The sequence below is a fragment of the Natrix helvetica genome, assembly GCF_964273705.1.
Source record: "Natrix helvetica genome assembly, chromosome: 5".
In the NCBI taxonomy this organism is placed as follows: domain Eukaryota; kingdom Metazoa; phylum Chordata; class Lepidosauria; order Squamata; family Natricidae; genus Natrix; species Natrix helvetica.
In genome coordinates, this window is record NC_138551.1 from 30655847 (window position 1) to 30680507 (window position 24661).

At 35.5% G+C, this 24661-nt stretch overlaps 1 protein-coding gene across 1 annotated transcript; it reads left to right on the forward strand.

Moving 5' to 3' along the window:
- Nucleotides 1–984: 984 nt before the first annotated feature.
- Nucleotides 985–24633, forward strand: CP (ceruloplasmin). The gene is made up of 19 exons (XM_081953485.1): nucleotides 985–1204; nucleotides 6679–6923; nucleotides 7955–8167; nucleotides 9019–9192; nucleotides 9688–9942; nucleotides 11151–11331; nucleotides 12535–12674; nucleotides 13281–13421; nucleotides 13563–13774; nucleotides 15295–15445; nucleotides 16476–16688; nucleotides 17519–17723; nucleotides 17928–18067; nucleotides 19235–19363; nucleotides 20342–20448; nucleotides 21132–21348; nucleotides 21938–22077; nucleotides 22771–22934; nucleotides 24265–24633. The coding sequence occupies exons 1-18, from the start codon at nucleotides 1050–1052 to the stop codon at nucleotides 22930–22932; spliced, it is 3180 nt and encodes a 1059-aa protein (XP_081809611.1). The 5' UTR covers nucleotides 985–1049; the 3' UTR covers nucleotides 22933–22934; nucleotides 24265–24633.
- The last annotated feature ends 28 nt before the right edge of the window (nucleotides 24634–24661 follow it).

Below are 24661 nucleotides of genomic sequence, written 5' to 3' on the forward strand. Positions count from 1 at the left end.
ACTTATAAGTCAAGGTCTACTTACACTCGCTTTTTTTTTTCAACAGCCATTTTATTTCTGATTCAATTGCAATATTTCTGGGAATCACTGAGAAGGCTCCCTTTACATTTGTAGTACTGAAGCTCTGCAGAACTTACCAAGATCATTTCCTAATTGGTGGTAGCTTTTTTACCTGCTCCAAAAATTATTGCTACTGTGTGATAAGTGGATCAGAAAATAAAAATTGCATAAAGTTGTTCAGGAAACTTTTTACGTCTAATTAAAAAAAACCCTACATGAATTATATGGGAATATTTTAATTACCAAAAATGTAAAATAATTGTGATTGTGCTGAGTTAATTTTTGGTTCCTACAAATCATCAGCCTTGTAAATGTCAGTTTTTGAGAAGAAACTGACCAGGTATATAACTGGGATTAGTAGAACAAACAAAATAAATCTTCAGATTGAATTGTGAAGCTTTTAATCTAAGGTTGCAAGATTTGCCCCAATGATCAGTTACTATATGGATCACCAAATAACCAAATTGTCAGGAAAAAATGATATCGACAAGTAATGCCAGTCTTCTCTGAAATTTGGTAATATTGCACTGATATATTATTAACTGCTTGGAATTTTGGACAGTGTCCTGCAATTTAAAGCTGAAATATAACTTTTCCCAGGTTGTGAAATGCAGGAAATTTCAGCTATATCAAACAGAACAAACAGGAGAAAATTGATGTTGTGTTGGGAAACTCTAAAGCATTTCGCCATAGCATGGATCTTTTGATTAAGAACAATTTTCAAATTCACATATTGAGATATAAAACATAATTTACATTTGAACATTGTTAACTGTGATAAAAATGTGGTGTTTTTTTTACTGTTGTTTCAATAATCTATGAGCTGTCTAAAAGTTGTTGCCACCAAATCTGACAGGGTTTGTTTAAACAAGAATTGTGCAACCTTCCAGGCTGTTGAAACTAAACAAAAGCTTGCAAAGGGGGAAATACTGAAGATATTTAAAGGAGGTGTTCCTGGGTGAGTCCATTGGACTAAAACAACCTGGAACATGAAGCTGTCTGTGATAAGCCACTTGTTGGCTTATTACTTGTTCCAAGTCTCTGCAGTAACCAGAGAATACTACATTGGGATTAATGAAATTGATTGGAATTACGCTCCAGGAACAAAGAACATCTTAACTGGGAAGCCTTTTTCAGAGGATGAGTAAGTTTCAACTTGTTTAATTGGGCTCATATTAAGTTTTCACATTTTTACTATGAACTATTTTTTTTCTAATCAGCAATGACTGGATGCAAAGAAGGGTAAGTGCCTGACATTTATACTAGCCACGGAGAAGACATTTCAGCCTGAAAACAAACTTGCAAAAAAAGTTTTGCCTGCCAAAATCTTACCACATGTAACACTGCAGGAATTGGAGCCTTGCCTCTCTGCACCTGTATGTGATTATAATCTAACTTTTACTTTTGTTTGCATTGCATATGATGCAGATTTAGTTCTACCAAACAGAAGTTTTATGATTACAGGTTCATGTGTTGGGGTTGGGAGAAAGAAGCGCTTTCTGCTAACTGGATCAAAACCTGAAACTAGATCATCCCAAATGCTTTGTACAGGTGTGGCATAAATACATAAATGTGTTTATCATAATCTATTTAGAGGTATTGTGTTTTACTGTTTAGGGAAAGAATCAGTCACTTTTTCAGGCATTGCAGTGCATTTAATTTGGGTGAACTTTCATGAGATATCACTTGAAAATACCCCCAAATCCTATCATTTTATCATCAATTAAATTCATTTGAGAAGTTCTGAAAGTGCTTTTTCTGCTCTAGATCTCATGTTGGTGGCACTACTGATCCTTGATTCTCAATCTTGAAAATGTTATGAAGTATTCCCCAGTCAACGTGAGAACTCTGGGAGTTGAAGTCTCCAAATCTTAAAAGTTCCCAAGGTTGAGAAACACTTCTAAAGTTGTTGAAGCAGAGAGGTTCTAATGGTAACAATGAAAAGCTGTAGTGAAACTATTCAATTGTTGTTGAAGCAGAGAGATTGAATAGTGGAACTATTGAGAGATTGAATAGTGAAACTGTTGAGAGATTGAATAGTGAAACTATTCAATCTTGCATTTTCAGTGTTCTTAAACAGAGAGGCAGATAAACAGGAGACATATGGATGGGGAACAGCTATGATAGCTGGAAATCCTATAAAATGCCTGGAATGAAGCAGAGCAATTGTAGAATATTGAATTCTAGTGAGAAGTTGATACAGAGTACAACTAAAAGCTCTACTGCTAGATATCCTATTTAAAGATCATACAGAATGCTGGAGTAGACTAGGCTGGCATAGATTAGGCTAGATTTTTTTTTTGAAAAGTTGAGCATTCAAGCAAATACTTGCAGCATTACAGAAGCAGATTGGCCCCCAAGTGTTCTTGTGTGGACATAATACTGGTTTTGTTTTCTCTGATGCTTTCTCCTTCCTTAGTACATTTCCTTTCCGCTTTACAAAAGAAGCTGAGAGGTAGCCTGCAAGCAGGGTCTTTGAGGACCTGGAGACAGAATGTATATATTCACATCCTCTCCTTCCTACATTAATATATGTTTCATTTCCTCCACTGTCTTTCCTCCACTGAAGTCAGTAACCCAGTAATGTTTCTGCAGAGAAAGTTGAAGTGCTGAAGTGCCACTATATTTTAACTGAATAGCGGTGTTGTTTTGAATGAAGAAAAATGATGCATCTGGCTTTTTCAAACATTTATATTTTAGATGGGATCCCTTCATATGTGAAACCTGGAGTGATTACCTTTATTAATACACACTTTAAAAAAAATCAGGGATATATTTCTTTTGTATCAGCATAAATGGAAGATAGGATAGATGTCCTTAACAGTAGTGAAAGGTATCTCACCAACTTGTAGACTCCACCTTTCTGATACCTGAACACTTTCTTTTAGTTGTGAGAATCGGAAAAGAGCAAGGATTATTTTTAGGACTAGCAAAAGATCTCTGATAGGTTAGAGCAGGGATCAGCAATCCGTGACTCTGGAGCTGCATGTGGCTCTTTCATCCCACTTCTGTGGCTTCCTATCACCAGTCAGCACCACAATTTTGAGAGGAGTTTCCAGTTTGGGAGGGGGGGAGCAGGACACACCAGGAGGAGATTCTATGGCAAGGAGCGGGTTTTCCGGTCAGCTCCACCATTGATAGGGCTTTCGGTTAGGACAGGTAGAGGAAAAAGGATGCCACGCTAGGAAGAGACTATGGTGGGGAAAGCAGACTTCCAGTCAGCTCCAGAATTGAACAGGGGGCTTCTGGTTAGGACCTTTGTGGCTCTTTGAGTGTTTAAGGTTGCCAACCCCTGGGTTAGAGTGAAGTTATTGAATTTATATTGGATACAATGAAATAGAGGGAAAACCATTATATCTACATTTTGTTAATGCATTTTTAAAATATGGTTCATCTCAGGTTGAATACATCAATAATAATAGGTAACAATAACTCTTTTAAGCATTTTTAAATCAGACAAGTTGATCTTGGCATTCAGCCTTTGTGTAACTTGGGGATTGTATTCATCAGCCTTATGCTTTCTGTAAAAAAAAAAAAAGGTAAGGAGGAAATGGAAATTCAGAGTTCATATTATTATCATCCAGTGGTTGACCAGATTTTTATAACTCAGATCTGCTGTTCTAGCAAGCGCAAAAGAGAACATGTATGAAGAATGCTTGAAAAATATAAAGTAACAAAAAGGCAACAGTGGCTGGAAATATTCAGTCTCTGACAAAAATTAGAGCTTCCTTGTTGTTGAAAATCCATTGAAGATGGTTACATTACACGAAGAAAGCCTTGTCTTACAATGTTCTGCCTTTCATGTTTAATCTCTATTTAAATGCTTCAGGCCTCAGGAATGTTAGTAATCAGATTTATGTAGGTTTATTTTTAAATGAAAGCCATTATCTTTGCAAAGAAGAAGGAGGAAAAGGACACAGTGCCCATGTCAACAGGAAATTATCTGTACAGTTCTAGAAAGTCCATATATGCATCTCTAATTTAATTAGTGTCTCACAAAGCTTCCTGAAAAACAAGATTGTTAATGACTTTTACAAGGCAATATTGGTTTGCCTTTGAAACTGTACAGTCCCCTGCATCAGTTGAGGCTTCGAAGCAGCTCATTGGTTAACTAAGAAAATCAAATCTGTCAGACATTCCCAAGAATGCTGGAATCAAATGGTGAAATGAAATAAAATGCAAATGCTGTGATGTGTGGAATTGTTGAACAGAGACAAAAGTTAGTGACTGATAGAGTTAAGAAGTTAGCCTGGGGAGGCCTTATAGGAAACAAAATGCTAAAGGTCAGTTTAGTGATCCAGGTGACAGAATAGTACAATGTTCATCATTCTGTCAATCTGGGTACTCCCATCTCTGCCTTGCTGTTGTGCTTTTCGAGTGGTAAGATAACTTCTAAAATGATGGTGCAATGCAGTTAAAAAAAACACACCAATGTCTAAATAAAATAATGGAATTTACAGAGTGTAAGACAGAGGCAAGACAAAGTAATCAGAATGAATTTTGAATGAAAAAAAAAGGATTCCCAAATGCACGGTTAGTTAGGCATGAATAAAAACTACTACACAAACTTTTATTCAGTGCTCACCTATAAATAGCCAGAATCCAATCCAAGTTGAATTTCTGTTCTCAAAAAGAACTTAAAACAATTAATTCTGGCCATTTATTTCCACTTTGCACAAATGTGCATAATGCGATCCAACGGCAAGTGAAAATTACTATTGTATTGCAATACAGTACTTCTGTTACTATTTCCCAAAACTAAGCTCTTGTATGCTACTTGCAATAGGAGAATATCTTATTTCTTCTTCTTTTTCCTCATTTCCTCTTCACCAAGGAAACATAGTTATAAAAGGACGAGTGAACCAGCATTGGAAAGCAATTAATTGCTCATATTTCAGATATGACAAAACCTGAGTATGGGCATCAACCCAAAATAACAAAATCCTTTTTATCCCAAGTACTCTAGACAATCTACATACAACAACATCATTGTGTCAGCTCACCTCAGAAATTGGTATACATTTGGTGCACACGTTGTACAGTGGGATTTATCAAGACTTTAAAATATAACAAACACTTATTTTGTCAAACAGTTCATTAAATGTTGACTCCACTGTAGTAACTTAATCTAAGAGTTGGTTCCCCGGACCATTGTTTAAACAATTACAAGCAGACTTCCTTGTCAGTTAACAGAGAGACTCTTGTAGGATCATAGGAAGACTATGAAGCAGAGAATCAGAAAAATTTACCTTAAAGTATATCCATTCTAATGTGAAAATAGCTGGTTTGCAAATATACTTGCTCTCCTATCTTTATTAATAAATTTTACCAAAGAGAATTCTGTGAGAACTGTGCTTGAAAAAAACAAAACAATTTTTTTAGCTTAGGTAATCGCTGTATATGGCTATCATACCTGTACTGAAAAAAATCTGAATGACCACTACATGACTGCCACGAGACAAAGAAACCTCTATTTCCTGCTGTCTATTTACTTCTGTGATATAGCCGCCTATCTCAGACAAGTATCTCTGCGTAGGTTACAAATATTAAAACATAGAGAGTGTGCCACATAATACTCAGGGCTCCCAAGATATTATTTTTTTAATTCACCCCATAAAAAACATATCAATAACAATGGAGCTCATCTATTCACTTGACAGCAAGATCTCCAACACTTTGAAAAAGGCTAACAGAGTGATTCAGATTTTTACAGACTAGATATGATATCCCAGAGTAAATGTTATGCATTTACTGTTGTAAATGTTATAAAGATAATCTTGTTCTGATACACAGATAGAACTAGATTTCCTTCTTTAAATACTTTGGATGGAGACACTTAAGACAGCAAATGCTGGTGCGAAGTAGATAGCAGAGGGTCTGTTTTGAGGTATGAATCTGTCTAAAGAAGCAAATGTAGTTGTACAATCAAGGTCTGGTCCAGGGGTGGGTCCAGCAGGCACTACTGCTGGTTTGCTGTGCGCGCATGTGCAGTGCTATTAAATTTGCTCTGCACATGCACAGAACTGAAAAACAAGATGGCAGCGGCCATGGCGCCAGCTGGAGAACCAGTTAAGGGGCGTGGCAGCCTGGGTCACTGATAGTTCCAACGACCCAGGCCGCCAAACCACTACCGGTTTGACCGAACTGGTCCGAACCGGTAGGAATCCACCACTGGTCTGGTCACCTTGTTCAGGAAATTTGAAGAGTATGTGAGTTGCACCTTATTTTTCCAACCTTTTCTACCATGGATCTTAAGCAAATCACTGCAGTTGTTAAGGAAATCAGGCAGCCATTAAGCAAATCCAGCTTCCCCCTTTGACTTTGCTTGTTGGAAGACAACTGGAAAAATTGCAAATTGCCATCACATGACTCTGGGACACTGCAACTATTGTAAACATATGCTGATTGCCAAGTGCCTGGATTTTTGTCAAATCACTGTGGGGATGGTGAAAAGATGATAAGTGTGAGGACCGGTGTAAATCTCTTTTTTCAATAGTGTTGTAACTTTGAACCATCATTAAACCAATGGTTGTAAGTCGAGGACTACCTGGAATTGTAAATAATACATTATTTTGAAAGTCTTGCATTGATATAATTATCTATATGTTTCCTTTTTAGGGAAGCTAGTGTCTTTCTGCAGCAAGGTCCAGATCGTATAGGAAAAACATATAAAAAAGCTGTGTACGTGGAGTACACAGATAACTCATATAGTCATGTTGTGGAAAAATCACCATCGCTGGGCTTCCTGGGCCCGACTATCAAAGCAGAAGTTGGGGACTCTTTTGTCATTCACTTAAAAAATTTTGCTAAAAGAGCCTACACTCTACATCCCCATGGTGTCAGATACACAAAAGAAAACGAAGGTAAGAAGCCTTTTCACAAGGCTTCAGTTGAATGAATTCAAAATTCCTTTTGGGAAAAAATATATGGAAATTGTGTTGTATCTTGTGCGGAATACATTTATTTATAGCCACACTATTCTGGAGAGCTCCACATATCAATTCAACATTTACATCAGTTGGATTTTTATGACATCTTTGGATGTTCAACTGAAAGCATAAAGTGGAGCAGAAGTGGTATTCAGCAGGTTCTGACCAGTTCTGGAAAACCGCTAGTGGAAACTTTGAGTAGTTCGGAGAACCAGTAAATAACCGTCCCCATCTATTCTTTGCCTCCTGAGTCCCAGCTGATTGGGAGGAAACGGGGATTTTGCAGTAACCTTCTCCTGCCACACCCACCAAGGCATGTCCAAAGAACCAGTAGTAAAAGTTTTTGAATCACACCACTGAAATGGAATACATAAGACCGAGATTGTCAGCTCCAGTTCAGTCCTGGGGTTTGATCTCAAAGTTCTCTGCTTGTAACTGTGTAAGTGTAGAGCTTTCAGTGTAATTCGAAACAGTGTTTTCTTTAGTGTATTTTAATATTGTTAATGTTCTGATGTGCATATAAAACTCATGAGAGAAATGTATCATCCCATTCTAATGTTTATTTATAAATAAGTCAGGGATAGGCCTATTCCCATGATCCCATCCAAATCTTGTATATTGAAATACAATATACAAGATTGAAAGTATACTTTATGTTTAGTTGATTATAGATCATTTTTGCTTTTTTATTTCCATTGATGGTCAACTTTGAAGGAGAGGAAAATCATACCAATTTTTTTACTTGATTTCAGTAAGACTTTTCATATTTTGTTTACCTACATACATTCATATATAGACATATGAGTGCATATATTTGATGTACATGCAAATATGTAAGAATTCTTTCTGAGAAGTCACAGATATTATTTAAAATCACAATTACTGCAGGACAAATTAAGAAACAGCACAAAAATGTAATCAGAAGGAATAACTATATAACATGAACAATTTCTTATACATCCTAGGAGCTTTATATCCTGATAATACCAACCATTCACAAAAGAAAGATGATGCTGTGCATCCAGGAGAACAGTATGTTTATAAGTGGGATGTTACTGAAGATCATGGTCCAGCAGAAGGAGACAATAACTGTGTGACAAGGATCTATCACTCTCATATAGATGCCCCAAGGGATGTTGCCTCTGGACTTATTGGAGCTTTAATCACTTGCAAAAAAGGTAAGAATATGGCAATAAAATCATTGAATCATAGAGTTGGGAAGTCTATGGAGATTCTCAGTCATCCAGTTCATAGTTATCTCAAAGGTGCTTTTTTTCAAAAGGCAACGGGACTGGGTTTTTTTGGAAGAAGAAGTTTTGCTTCTCATCCAAGAAACTCCATCAGTTATGATGGTGGGGGATGGAAGGAAAGGTTGCCCTTTGAAAAAAGTCCCTTTGAGACATAGATTTGGGAGTTTGGGACGATACAGCAATCCTCTTGTTTGTTGCAAAAATCCAAATCCAATATCCCAGAGAGTGGGATGGCTAGCCTCTGCTGGAACACAGCTAATGAAGAGAAGCTCACATTATCTCTGGATACTGGTGATAGAGACCTATTGGATATTTTAATTGTAGCAAAGGAGAGACAAGGCGTTCTCTGTTCAACTACAAGTGTGCTGCTCAAAATTTCTTTGAAATTTCAAATGAAATTGTAAAGAATAACTTTCCACTCTTTTTAATTGTTCTTAATGATTAAAAATATAAGAATTCAGGAATTATTTGCGCTGCATCAACTTTCCATATAGTACTCACTCATTACTAAGAAATAGAATTCAAAAAGTTGGAGTTGACACTCATTGGTCTTTCCACATATCCCTACTTCATCAAGTGTGATGATGGTCATTATGTTAATGCAGCTTTCTGTTATCTTGTGCCCTCTAGATATGTTAGGAGTATAACTGTCAGTGTTGACGCGGTTGGGGGATTCTAGGAGTTATTTTCCAGATGTGCAGATGGCATCAAGTTAAAGAAAGCAATTGAAATAATCATTTTCATTGGGAAATGGTCTTAAAATGTTATTTTCCCTTAAGGCACCCTACAGAATGGAAAAGATAAAGATGTTGACCGTGAGTTTGTCTTGCTTTTCTCTGTGATGGATGAAAACTTCAGCTGGTACTTAGATGAGAATATTGAGAAATACTGCTCTGAACCTGACAAAGTTGACAAAGAGAATGAAGACTTCCAAGAAAGCAACAAAATGCACTGTAAGAGCATATTTCGGAATAAGTTTTGTTCTTTTAAGAACTTTGTTTGCATGAATATTCACAATGCCTGATGGGTATTAGAGAAACTTAGCCAGGTTTCTGCAGTTTTTCCACAAAACCACCCAATTCATGAATATGGAACTTTATTTTTGTGATAGTGAATAGTTCTACATAGTTCCACAATTTTTTTCACAATGTCTTCACTGAAACATATAAACAGCTCTTTGGGCAGATATTTCTTTTATGGCAACTCTTAAAGCTAAGCAGATATAGCTCTGCTTGGTTGATAAATAGAAGACAGTTGAAATGCCACTCATGTAAGTTATAAAATATAAATGCAAGATGTACATATCATTACCACCGTTGATAAAATCAATTTAATCAACATTTCTATCCAGTGGAAGAAAATTTTGTTTAATTGCACCAACCTTGAGTGATATTAAAGGTTTGTTAGAGCCAGTCAGTGATATTTCTCTTCCTCTCTCTCTTTTAAAGCAATCAATGGATATATGTATGGGTATCTTCCCAATGTCACAATGTGTGCAGAAGAGAAAGTGAAATGGCATCTTTTTGGCATTGGCAATGAAGCTGATATCCACTCCGTTTATTTTCATGGGCAAATATTGACAGAAAGGAAGCATCGTATCAACACAATCAGTCTTTTCCCAGCTACCTTTGTGGATGCTCTTATGGTGCCCAAGAATGATGGTGAATGGTTGCTTAGCTGCCAAGTCAATGATCATATAGAAGGTATGAAATAAATGCCCGTCTCCTGTTTTTGTGATAAAGACTTCCACACAGCTCTGAGCTAATTTGAAAGTAGCTTCAGAATTCTGTGATCTCACTGATTCACGAGCTGAGCACATTTATCTTGAATATTCCTATAGTGTTTCTCTACCCCCACCTCACCTCCTGGTCTTTCAAATTGGAAAGGTGAAATTTTAGTATATCTATCCTGCAAAAAAACAAACAAACCCTGCAAAGTATTATGTGATGTTAATGGCTTACTATGAATACTTAGAGTTGCATGTCTTGAAAAAGTAAGATAATATTATTTTCTGATCTGAAGAATCCAGGGACTTAGACAGATAGAGAAATATATTAAAAAATGGCTCTGTGTGTGTGTTCCAGCATAACTCTGGAACGCCTCGAGCAATTTCAACAAAACTTGGTACACAGATGATTTATTCTCTGGAAAAAAATTGTGGGAGTAAGACACCCCTAATATCTCTCGGGGTGTGTGTTCTGTTAAGATACAGCCTGTTGTGCCTTAAAATGGCTTCTACTGTAGTGCTGTAAAATGGATTCTACTGTACAGCGCAATGGAGTTGCCATGTAATGGCTTCATAGTACTCCACAAGGGGGCTCCCTCTGGTAAGGGGGAAAATCCAACATTAGAAATTACATTTGGTCTGGACATTTTTTCCCTATAAATAAGTACCCGGGCAATGCCGGGTTATCAACTAGTAATAGATAATAGACAAACAGACAGGCACAGAGATAATATATGTACTGTTTTCTTCAGTATAAGTGAATAATTCAAAATCCCAGAAGTCATTTCATAACCACAGTAATGCCACAATGATGAAATATATGTCATGTTACCACTGTAAATTTCTCCCATTCGTACTTGCATCATGTATCACATGTAAATATATAAGAGCTAAAGTTGTGTTGCAACATTCCCTTCTTAATCCTTCTATGGATGCCTTCAATCAAAAAATCTTTGGTTAATGAATTATTTCCTATCTGAGATGTTCCTGAAACGCTGCCTAACGCTTTCATTGTCCAGAAGTTACACAGTGAAAATTATTCCTGTCTTATATCTACTTGTTTTCTGGGTTCCTTGTTGGCATGTATTTTTGATGGGCAGGAGGAAGTTTAAGTTTCTTAGTCTATGGACTTCTTGATCCTAGAGAGCTTACATGATCAATGATCTTTGTCTTCCTTTTCTTCAGGTGGCATGCAGGCCATTTTTAAGGTGAAAAACTGTGAGCATCCTTCTCCATCTGTTATGAACCAACATCACACTACCCTCATTACCACAAGATTCTATTATATTGCAGCAGAAGAAGAGGAATGGAACTATGGCCCATCTGGCACAAATGAGTTCACAAGAGAACCCTTAGATCTAGATGAGTAAGTGATGATTTTTTGCAGGCAGCTAAACTATTTCATATAAAATGTTTTGCTGGCATTTACTAACATCCAAATGTAGGAGCAGATATGAAGAGGTCCAAGCTAGTGCACATTTTTTTCAGTCCTGTTATCAGCTTCTGATATGCTGGTTAGCAAAGGGAATTTATGTTGCAATAGAAGATTTTGGAGGGATTCTTTGTGACTTTTAAGCCAGTGCCCTTCTCTATAGAAAATTGAAGGAAATTGATGAAGAAACTTTTAATTATTTAGTTGACTTTTAGAATAATGGATTTGATGTTGTGTTATAATTCATGAATGAAAGGATGCATAAAACAATACCCAGAGCTTAAAATGAATTAATACAAGAATAACAACAGTGTCTCATATAGAGTAGATCAGGGATGTTAAACTGGTGGCCCGCTGGCCAAATGCGCCAAATGTAGGCCACACCCACCCCAGCTCTGTGAAGGGGAAAAACATCATGAAATCTCACGTGACGGCAACATGACATCATGAGTTTGGCACACGTAGACTAGATGCCTCAGAAAATCTTCAGTAAATATTGGTTACTATCAGTTTCCTGTTGGAGATCTAATTTAAGAGTTGAAACATTAATTCACATAGTTTGGTCTTGTCCTATAGTATTGCATTTTAGGCTGATATGAATAGGACTATTAACATTCTTCTGGCTTCTCTGTTCTTCTTGGCTGTATCTCTAATATTTGGAATGCAGTAACATTTCAGGAATGTGAATGTTTGATAAACAGGGCTTAGCTAAAGATTTATTATATACAACATGGAAAGAGAAAGGTATACCAGATTTGCTGGTGGTGGTGATTCATGCTACCATTATCTAGATTAATTTTGGGTTTTGGTTTTGAGAAAAGGAAAAAGAATAAGATGGTAAAGTTGAGTTAATCTATTTATGACATAATTTACAGGCATGAGTTTTTTGGGGGGGGGTATTTTATGTTGCTATGCATATCAGTTTTATGCTTATATTAACTGTTTTAATGCTGTTGTGTTATTGTATCTGCACTTTTTATTAGCTTCAATATTAGCATTCCTTAAAAAAATTCTGAGAACAAATACTAATAAAGGATAGTAAAATAAAGTCCAAATTATCAATTTCCTAACATATGAAATATCTTTCTTTCTGCTGTGACATGAATGCAAACGTTGAGGTGCTTTGTTTTGTTACAGGGATTCCAAGACATTTTTTGAAAAAGGAAAAAATAGAATTGGTGGAACTTATAAAAAAGCCCGTTTTTTTCAGTATACCAGTGACAGATTTACTAGACGCTCTTTCAGGTCTCATAATCAAAAGCATTTTGGACTCTTGGGTAAGTCATATTGTCATAATTTTGCAATTTGCAATTTACATGAACTATGTAACAATACTATGAATTGTGACAATATGTATATGTCTGAAATCTACTCACCTGCACAAATACTATAGATCATGGCTGAACGGAGACTTCTAAATTCACAGTAACATGTAAGACTCAGCAAAATCTGTATAGGTTATGTTGCAACTGATATTAAATGCATGATTGCCAGTATGCTGGATTTTCGAAGCACAAGTGGAAAATGGAACATGGGAAACATTTTCATCTGAGATTAACATTAAAAAATAAAAGGAAGCAGCTAGCTAGGTAGTTAGCTTAACGGGTAGCTGGATAGCTATATAGTCTCTTTGGAGCTCAGCTAATTTTCTGGTGAATCTACAGATGTGACCATGCACTTTTTGTGACAACAATCCTAAAGGGGTTTGCATTCTCTTTTTTCCAGAATGTCTTTTTTTAACTTCAGTTTTTGGCTATTATCTGAGGATTTGCCAGAGTTCTTCTACTGAACTATTACCCTGATCCAACCCTGTTTATATTTTAAAGATCAGCGAGGACCAGTCACAAACAAGAAATAAGGCTGATTTTCTCTCTTTTAACTAGGACCGGTCATTAGAGCAGAAGTTGGTGACCATATTCAAGTGGTCTTCTTCAACAATGCAAGCCACCCCTTCAGCATTCAACCACATGGCCTGAGTTATACCAAGAGCAATGAGGGCTCTTTCTACCACACTCTGTCTGGAGGTAAGTGCATGTACTGTATATTAATATACTATGTCTATGTAAGTGTAATATTAATAAAAGAAATCAACCAAATGTCCTGTCATATTTCAATTGGTGGAGGATTGGTGATTTCTTACCATTTCAATTTTAAACATATTGCAGGTACTCCAAGTCCAGGCTCACATGTGAAACCTGGAGAGAAATTCACCTATAAATGGAAAGTTCCAGAAAGTGTGGGCCCTACGGCAGACGATCCAGATTGTCTAACGATGCTGTATTATTCAGCTTCAGATCCAATCAGGGATACCAATTCTGGCCTAGTGGGCCCACTCTTGGTCTGCAGAAAAGGCATAATGCCTGCTTCATGGAAACCGGTAATGTAAAGAACGAAAATTACCATCCAATTCCAACTATCTTCCTCCCCTTCCTGAAGTATGATAATAAAAGGGCAGTGATGAAAAAGGTGCATTTTAGAGCACATGTTTTTTGTATATATTAATATTATAAAATGTGCATGCTTTCTTATTAAACTAATGTTCATAACCAAACAGCTTACAACCATTCAAAAAGTATATATATTGGTGCACATATTCATCACTGTGACTTCTGGGCTGCTTCATCTGGCTAACATAGGACAATTTTTGCACAACTTCAGAGTAGAGCAAGCAGGCAGAAATCTCACATAAAACATCCAGCTAGCGCCCCAAAAGAGTCTTTGTTTATATTCCTCTTTACACTGCAAAAACAAGAGAATCACCGAACACTCAATGGGATGTTTCCTTTTCTGCACAATGGGGAAAAGGTTGCATAAGTTTTGCAGCATTTACATCTAAGGATGGCTTTCTCAGGATGACAGCAAATTATCCTATGTTGATGTTATTTATTGCACTAATTGAATCTTTTGCTGTTTCATGCACATAATTAAATTCCATTGGTAATGTTGACCTTAACATCTTGTTGAGTTTGCCTAATGAATACATTTGTAGAAGTTAATCATCAGTTAAATGTTTGAATAGTCCAAGTAATTGGTTTGCAGTCACTGGAATGCCATTAAAATCATCCAGTGGATACAGGCTAGAAAGAGGGCCTAATGGTAGTGCTATTCCAATGAAATCATTCTTTGTTGGCATTCAAAAGCATTTAAAACTTTTTAGATTAGAAATTACCGCATATACTTTAAAAGTAGCTTACACATGCATCAAAAATTTTAATTGACATGTTAACGAAGGCAGCATTGTTTTAAACACTTAACCAACTCTCTGGTGTCTAGAAGAAAATGGCATAATTTCAGAACAATAATAAATTAATCAAGACCTCAAAATGTGTCTTAAATTGAATATCTGCCAAAGGGATGAAGCTGGACAACCTCTGCTTTTCTAACATGCAGGCAAAGCTGTCTTTTCATTAGGAATGGAATATCTAAATAGATCAAAAACAGAATAAGATAATTATTCATTTTCCTGGCTAGGAAAACCCATTCAAATCTTGAAAACCCTGATTGATCTTTTCATGGTAACAATATCCTAATTTTTTTAAAGGAATAATTTGGCTTTCTCCTAAGCTTTTAAATATTATTTTTGAAATATACAATTGAAGATTTTTCTGACCTTTAAAATAATTCTTAGCTGATTATTTTTAAAGCTCAGCTACAGTAAATCCCATCTTATTTATATTATCCCAATCCCTGTTCTTATCTAAGTTGAATTTATATGATAAATGGGGACATTTATCATATACGTTATATACCACATGAGGTTGTTAATCATCCAAGAAGCTTCTAAATATTTATAATTATATATAAAATGTCTTATTAGTTGCTAATAAATATAATTTTCTTATAAGAGATAATCCCATTTATTGGTTTTCCTCTTTTTCTATCTTCTGTTCCCCATAGGATAATGTAGACAAGGAATTTTTCCTTCTTGCAACAGTATTTGATGAAAATCAGAGCTGGTATTTAGATGACAATATTAATAAATTTATAGAACACCCTGAAGAGGTTGATAAGGAGGATGAAGATTTTCAAGAGTCCAATAAGATGCATTGTAAGAGTTTGTGTTTTGTCATATTGTTGAATATAGTAAATTAGTTATCTTTTTAAAATTTATTCCCCATTGAGATGAAAGGAGAGAGCAATGGTCATACAACAGACTTCCACTAGTTTTGCAAATGTCAGAAATAGAAGGTCTGATGAATGGAGATGTATATAACATATAGAAGTGATTACTTAATTAAAGCATCTCACTGCCTAGGTACATCATGTCATGGTTTGTGTTGAAAAGGTATTTCAAAATAACATAACAAAAATTTAGTGCTTTGAATTAGAAGCCGTAATTAAATTTTGGTCACTAGAACCTCTCCTATTCAAAACCCCAATCTCAACATAATGACACTGCTCTATGATAATGAATATACATATGGTAGGATGTCGCTTGATTATTCAAGAAACAGAAAGAAAAACAAGATTGGAGCAATGAGAATGGAATCTAATAGCTGGAATTTTGAACAGAATTACTAGCCTTTTATTGTAGGTCCCTATTTGATATAACTTTTTATTTAAAAAGAAAGAAATATTTAACTCTTCTAGGGACAAGATTTACCATCACTGCTAATATCACAGCATTATTATGTTACTCTTTATTTAATGTTTTGGATATTATCAAGGAAACTCTGAGATTTTACATGTGGTTCATTAGGTGTTATTATATTTTTATTTCTCAGACAAAGGCCTGGATGTTATCTCATTCAATTTCACAATACTTTACACAGGTTTTGTGGATTGAACACAAATATTTAAAATGACCATATCTAGACTGTAAAAAAACCAGATGACTATTGAATAGCAGTAAGAATTAAGGTTTGCTATATATCTCTTTTTGTTGACTAAAGATTGTAGATTTTTGGAGCCTAGTTTATAAACCTAATAAAGCAGAGATTTAAAAAAAACCTTGACTGAAGCCACCTTCAATTTCATTTTTATTGGGGATCCTGATGATAAAGGATCGTGTAGATGCTGTTTTGTTAATTGGATAAATAGTGTATTTTTTATTAATTTGCATGCTTTTTCTTTTGCAGCTATAAATGGATATATGTATGGAAATCAGAAAGGCCTTGAGATGTGTCTTGGACAGATAGTTTCCTGGCATTTGATCAGCTTGGGAACTGAGGTTGACATTCATGGAATATATTTTTCAGGAAATACTTTTGTAACTAAAGGGACTAGGAAGGATACGGCTAATCTTTTCCCGCATACTTCTGCCACAGCTGTTATGAAGCCTGACTCACAAGGTGAACAACAAAATCACATTTACTGTTTATAAAAATCCTCCCAATATATATTTTTGTAGTGGGTCCAAATGTACTTTTACCTAGGGTTCTCCCAAATGTGGAATGCCCTATTTCCAAATCATAAATTTGATTCTCTGATCCTGTCTTGCACTCTTAATTCATAATCCAAAATTGTATTTCCCATTGAACAGCTTATTTTCATGAGATTTTTTTTTGGAAAAACCTACAGTATATTGTATTTCCACAAATCCTAACGGAGTCCACAACATAGGTGAAAGAAAGAATATTATATTTGAAGAATATGCAGTGTCTTTCTTGAAATTTGAATTACGACAGGGGGCGAGTCGCCATCACATTTATTTATTTATTTTTACGCATCTAACCTCTTTTTAAAGATTATCTTTTTAACCTTTTAAATTTTGTTAAAATAGCAGAGGATATCTAGGAAATAATTCGATGCACACCAAGCTGATTTGGAATTGGTTTCTTGAGAAACTTTAACTGTGTTGTGAGAAAACATTCTGAATCTCTCTGCCAAACGTGAAAAGATGCAGCTGATTTGTTGTGAGTCAAAGGGCCCTAGAAGCACAGAATGGCATTTCACAGCCTCACTTACATTTTGATACTATAACAGTCTGCCACCTTCTGGAGATATAAGGGACACAACTCTCAAAATTCTCAACTATCATAGATACTAGATGGCGAAGACTGATCCACTGTTTTGAAAATGGTGCTTTAACGTAGATGAGATATTGTATCTTTTGGATGTGCCTGAAGACTTTTTGTTTATTTGCTGGCTTCAACTAGTTGCCTCATATTTCTTTCTCCAGGTCTTTTTGAAGTGGCCTGCCTCACAACAGATCACTACACAGGTGGTATGAGACAAACCTATGAAGTAAAGAGCTGTGGTTCATCAGCAAAAGATGAGCAATACACTGATCAGAAGACCTTCTACATTGCAGCCATAGAAGTTGAATGGGACTATTCCCCTAACAGGACATGGGAACAAGAGAGGCATCAGTTCCATGATGAAAGGTAAGACAGCACTAATGAAAATAAAAATAAAACCTTAGAAAACTTTTCTTCTATGATGTATCCAAATTTGTCAGGGAATGAGAGGTTGGGTGTATTGCAGTGGTGCAATGGCAGCATGTGTAACATTTTTCAAATTTTGTTGGTCACTGAACTGTGTGTGTGTGTGGATATGTGAAATTTGACTTCATTTTTTTTTCTTTTTAGTCCAGGAAATCCATTCTTAAACAAGGGAGATAAATTCATTGGGTCAAAATACAAGAAAGTGGTTTATCGTGAATATACAGACCAAACATTCAAAATCCCTAAAGAAAGGAATGAAGAGCAAGAACATTTGGCAATCCTAGGTATTGGCTTGAAGAATTTCAGTAAAGATCTGGATCTTTACATTACAGTGTATCATATTTTACAATGCAATCTTCAAAACAACCATTTGTGGGAATATCTTGCATGACTGTAGCTTAGACATTGATTTCAGGATTGAAACAATGAGTCAAGCCAGAAGTTTTCAATGTCTACATGAACCCTTTTATGTATGTATTGGTTTCGGTATCCTGCCACCTGGGTTGATTCTAATGGACTCTCATCATCTTTCAAAGTCGGTAAAGACAGCTATATGCTGTTTTAATATGTGCAAAGACTTCTCTATCTGTACCTACTTGCTTATCTATGTCACTATAATTATGAACAAAAATCCCCTTGTGAGCTTTGTGAAGATTCAAAACACATGGCATAATCAAGCAATATTAGTGCACATAAAAATCTTGATTACATTTTATACCAACCAAAGTTGCTATGGAAGTGAACAAGGCAGAGTCTTTTCATTTGAAGCTGAATGTAGTTAATCTAAGTCCTGGAAAAATGTTTGGTTCAGTTTAGATATAATGCTGGAGCATAAATCAAGCCCAATGTTATGAAGAAATTGGGTGCTCTATCTGGTTTTGAATAAGTATAGTTCTTTCTTATTACCAGGAAGTTCATTTTTGCCTTCATATGTTTGAAGGCTTCTTGTCTCTTCAGATTTATTTTGTGATTTTTTTTGGCAGATATTTTATGTCTCCCAAAATAATGCCCACAAAATAATGCTCTCATAATTCCAAATGTACAAACTACAGTAATCCAAAGCAAGCTAGGGTCCAAATGTCATTTCCAATAGCTGGTTTCAATATTTTATATAGTAGTTTTAAGTAATGATAACTCATATGATTATATACATATCAATACACAGTAATTTCTAACTGTGGTTAAATTTAAGGTCAATAAAGGAATAGAATTATGTGAGCTTCAAACTAATTCACTTGTTTTACACTATGAGGAACCATATTAAATCTTAGCTTATTGTTATGTTGTACCTGATCCAGTTAGCTTTAAGGTTACTATTTAAAGCTTTCTTGATCCAGAAAAAGGTCATTTTGCCTCATTTAAATCCTTTAAATTCTGATCTCTTAAATAATTGTATAGCTTTATAAGTTCCTTTTCTTTACTTTTTATATGCTTATTTTAACCTCTTCAAGGGCCTCTGCTTTTTGCACATGTTGGAGATATAATTAGAATTGTTTTCAAGAACATGGCATCTAGGAGTTATTCTATCCATGCACAAGGAGTAAAAACTGAGTATCCACTTGTAACAGAAACATATCCAGGTATAGTAATTCATTATGTCCGTTCTGAGTTGGTAATAAAAAAGAAAAAGACAGACCTAGGTTCCTTGTGACTTTATGAATGTCTATATTATTTTCTAGACACTATAAAACTGTTTGCATTGTCTTCTTTCAGAATGTCTTCATTAAGTCCTATGTAGCCTTTGTTAATTAATGATTTATAGTCAAAGAACTAACCAAGTTCAACCCTTGGTTAGTTATAATTGAACTTGCAGTTTATTCAGTTGAAAGACTGAAATATCATAATCATATAATTCTGTCAATTCCATTTTTGGAATCAATTGTAATGATTTATAAAAGTTTGAGTTTGCAGTTTATTGAATTTTCATGAAAAGGTAATTATAGGGTTTTTTTTTACATTCTATTTGTGTACCTAAATGCAAAATGTATGAGCCAAATGTTAATGCTATTCTGTGCAACTTTTCTCTGATGTCTACTCAATAGCATGGATCTAATTCGTTATTGTTATTTGAAAAGGAAAAATAGTATTCATATTATTTTTATGTACAGAGTATATATTGCACATCCATTCATTCAGGAGAAATTGCCACATGCATTCAATGGGACTTAACCCAAGCTAGGACTGCAGAAAATAGTACACCTTTAAAATATCATTGTGCTAAAATTACTGAATCATAGGTTTCGGGTTTATTTTAAGAAAATTAGTTTGGAATAAGTGCTTTAAAATTTGAGATTGCAGCCAGAAAGACGAAGGGAAACAGTAGACAGTCCATCCTGTTTTGTGTGAGTGGAAACTCCAAAAAATTATAAACAGTAAAACAGAAAGTACCTGCTCCTTTTATTTAGCTTATATTGCAAAACTTCTTTTCTCCACTAGTGTAAAATTGCAAAATTTATATAAAAAGCACTTCCATTGTTTGTTTTTGAAACATTGATTAGAAAGGAAAATAAACCAAGCTATAAAAATATATCCATGTCTACAATGTATGTTTCATTCAGGTGTAACCAAGGAGTATATCTGGAAAATCCCAGCAAGATCTGGTCCTGAGGAAAGAGATTCTACTTGCATTCCCTGGGCATATTATTCCACTGTGGATAGAGTTAAGGTAAACTCATAGTGACTATGGTCAAAGTTGTTCTCTTTTCTGTGGGATTGTATTTCTATTGTAGCTCAATATATTAGGTACATTAACAAGTACAAGATTCTATAATGTTGTAATAACGAAGTTTTAACAAAGGCAGCTGGACTGCCCTTGCACATCTCATTGATTCTGAAGTGGAGACTTTTTCTAACAGGAGAGATGGAGACTTTGTGCTGATTATTCTATTTCAATAGCTAAAAATTCAAATGATCTGCAAGCTGATCACAATGAAAAAGAAAGGACTACTTTTAAATATTGAGGTCAATTAGTGACACCAGGTATAGTAACCAATCTTAGAAACAAATCCAGTGTGTTCACTTCAGAAATTAGGGCTAGACTCAAATTATCATATCTATCATATATCATAGCTCAGAATTACCAGGTGTCTAGGTAAATTCCAGTTCAGCTGTTTGTAAGAGAATAAATGTTATCTTGGGATCTACATTTGGAACTGTTTTAATATACATTACTTTATTTTGGGGGGAGGGGCAACTTAACAGAAACACATTTCTATTTAAAATGACAATATAAAAGTTAAATCATGTATAGGTTTCATAAAATCAATGAAAAGCAATATATACATGTGGCTATTTAAACATACTGTCCTAGTAATGGTACTAGGTGATTATTTTTATTTCTTATTTCAGGACCTCAATAGTGGATTAATAGGAACACTTGTTGTCTGTCGCAAGGAAGTATTTCCTCTAATTCCATACCCCAAACTTCTGCAATTTGCTCTTCTTTTTCTGGTGTTTGATGAAAATGAATCATGGTACTTGGATGAGAATATCAATTTGTATTCCACCAATCCGGGAGATGTAAACAAGGAAGATGAGGAATTCATTGAAAGCAATAAAATGCATGGTAGGCTTGGGTATAGAATTCCAGTGTTTTGGAATAACAATTACCTCACGTCAGTTAAAGTGGCACTACATAATGCATAAATGGGGGGAAAATGCATTTTTGTGTTCTGTGTCACAGCCACCCACCCACCACTAGTAGTGGAAAACTGCAGTATTTGTAAGATTGCGATAGAGAACATAAAGGTATCTGTGAATTTGTTTAGCTGAGGAAAGCAATAGACCTCCACAACAGTTTCGATTTCTCATGTGGCCCACTGGCAAAATTGTCCTGACATAAACACTACATAAATACTATGGTGCCAACTATACTTAGCTCAGTCTATTGATATCAGAAACAAAATTCTGCAATTGAATGAAGATAACCACTGATCCTTGAATGCACATCATGACAATTGTCCAAGGATAATTAGAAGGATTCTTAGATTGCTTTGATCTTTGAACTAATTTGAGTAAACGGACCACCTCTATCTTGAGCAATGAGTTCTGTTAAGCTTTTGATAAGGCTTGGTGTTTGTTTATTTATTAGACTGATATGTTGCTCAAGAACTGGAAATAAACTGCACTTTTATAACCATTTTTTTTTCCTTTAGCCATTAACGGAAAAGTGTTTGGAAACTTGCATGGTCTTACAATGCATGTTGGAGACAAAGTAAACTGGTACCTGCTAGGAATGGGGAATGAAGTTGATATGCACACAGCACATTTCCATGGCCATAGCTTTGATTACAAGGTAAAAATAAGAATTTTTAAAGAAAGAACTAAAAAGAAGGTACATACTTAGCTAAGAGATAAAGCAGTATGAAGGACAACTGAACACGTAAAACTTTCTGAAGTCAGATAACTCTGTCAGTTAACCTAAGTCTGCCCATTTTGGCTGGCCATTGTTTTATACTTTCCAGCCTGGAAACTGAAGCCCAAACTTTATTGTTCAATTTTATATTTCTTTCTCTTTCCTCCCTTTGTGATTTTAGCAGTAGAGCAAAATATATTCTATTTCATTTGCCTGGTAAGGATGCATGTAAGTTCACTAACATCCATAGGTTTACATCCTTGTAAATTTGGAAATTGTATACTTTGTATACTGATTCAATTGAAAGCAACTTTTTGACAAATGCATGAAAAAAATAGCACTACTGTCTAGTATTTTTCCAACAATCCACTGCCATATCTTCAGTATTATTTTTCACTTGAGGACAGAACAGGTTTCATTAGGACCACTTTCTACTAACATTTAATTGGCTTAGTAATTGAAGGTCTGTAATCATAGTGTTTGAGTTTTCATAAGTTAGGAAGTGCTTATATGTTAAAATATTTAAAATGTTACGATGCCCTTTATTCATGCTGTTGCATTCTTCCAATGAATTAATTAGTATTAGAAGAACTAGACAAATATAAGATTGGTTATTTTTTCTCTCTCCAAAAGTACAACAGAACTTTCCGAGGAGATGTCTATGATCTGTTCCCTGGGACATTTCAAACTGTTGAGATGTGGCCAAAATATCCTGGGACATGGTTACTGCACTGTCATGTGACTGACCACATCCATGCTGGCATGGAAACTACTTACTCTGTGCTCCCAAATTAAAGGTAAATATTAATTTGCTTAAGGAGAAAAAACCATGAAATGCAAGTTTTTCCACCTGATGCTATTCAGCTTTGAAAGTCATTTCCTAAAACAGTGATGGCTAACCTTTTTTGGCTCCCATGCCAAAAGCGGGGGGAGCGCAGGGGGGTCATGTGCGGGTGTGCCACACCCATAATGCTATGTGCGTGACCCAGCGCGCATGCGGAGGGAGGGCCTGCACATGTGCCGGTGCGACCAGCGCCTCCTGCTTTTGGTGAGGTTTTTTTTGCTGTCCCCTAGTTCAGGGGCTTTCTAGGAGCCTGGGGAGGGTGAAAACAGTCCCGCCTGGCGGCTTTACAGAGACTTCCGGAGCTTCCCTGAAGCCGCCGGAAGATGAAAAATGGCCCTATGGGGAACCTGGAAGTTCGGGAATAGTGACTTCCGGTTTGTCCGTAGGGCCAATTTTCGACCTCCGGAGCCTTCAGGAGTCCGTTCCTGAACTTCCAGGTTGCCCATAGGGCCGTTTTTTTGTGCTCCAGAGGTTTCAAGGAAATCTCCGGAGGGTGAAAAACAGCCTCAAAAGAAAGCTGAAGTCAGCTGGCCAGCGTGCACGTGGAGCTGAAAGGACAACGCCTCGCGTGTCCTAAATAATGGCTCCGTATGCCACCTGTGGCATGTGTGCCATAGGTTCGCCATCACGGTCCTAGAATCTATATGCATTATTGCCAATGCAGTGCCAGACAGGTATTTTGAGGATGACATCAAGGTAGCTGGGAAAAATTGACACATAAAATGGCTAGTGAAACGAAGTATAATTTTATTTATCCAATTTTTTTTTCTGGATTCTCTGAAATTTATCTCCCATGCCAAACTACATAAATCAAACAGGGATTTTAATTTGGGAGTTTGATATTTCAAAGTATCATTATGAATATTATTATAATATTATTATGATATTTCAATCTTTCAATTGAGTATACTGCAAGTTCATCTATGTCTTCTCTTTGGACCTATTCACAAAGTCAGGTTTCAAGTACACTGTATATGAAACCTGATGAACTCCTGATATTCACGAGGAGTTTTGGACTACAGAGCTTATAGTTGAAAGCCATGCCTACTGGGTTTTATGGGAGTTGCAAATAAAATATTTGGAGTATATCACCTTGCCTAGTTTTAGCATAGACAAATACTTTTAAAGCACTACTTTCTTAAAATTCTAGTTCTGGTTATATGAATGGAAGGAGAAAAATGAAGAATATATCTGTTGCCTATATTAAGAATATTAAAGTATATATTTGCTAAAACTAAATGTTCTTTTGAAAGCCACTGACTTTCACTTTCTATCATTTACAGCAGTGACACAAGACAAATGAAATTATGGACTTCAGCTGAATTCTTAAATTGGAAAAATGGTTCTACTGTGATGAGCATCATGACTCCAAATATTGATAGATTTTTTTAAAAATCCCTACTGATAATTAAAATAAATCTAGGAATGTTTTTGTATGGAAATCTATCAATGATGATCAATAGATTATTATTTTCTATTTCTAATTCTACAACTTTTCTGTTAGCATAAATGCCTTCTTTTAAAATAATTAAACTAGTCTTGAAGGTTCTTCAAAAGTTAATATGAATATAAGAAAATAAGGTCTGACTCATATTACAACTGCAGAACTGGGAAAAATTAAAGGCAGAAGTAGCAACATTTGTTATTGATAATGTTGGGACTTTGTGATAATTGCTAGGC

Excerpts from the sequence above, each read along its gene's own strand:
- CP (XM_081953485.1), top strand. The coding sequence starts at position 1,050 with ATGAAGCTGTCTGTGATAAGCCACTTGTTGGCTTATTACTTGTTCCAA. Across the intron at positions 6,924-7,954 it reads ATACACAAAAGAAAACGAAG|GAGCTTTATATCCTGATAAT; the intron begins GTAAGAAGCCTT and ends TATACATCCTAG. Across the intron at positions 8,168-9,018 it reads TTTAATCACTTGCAAAAAAG|GCACCCTACAGAATGGAAAA; the intron begins GTAAGAATATGG and ends TTTTCCCTTAAG.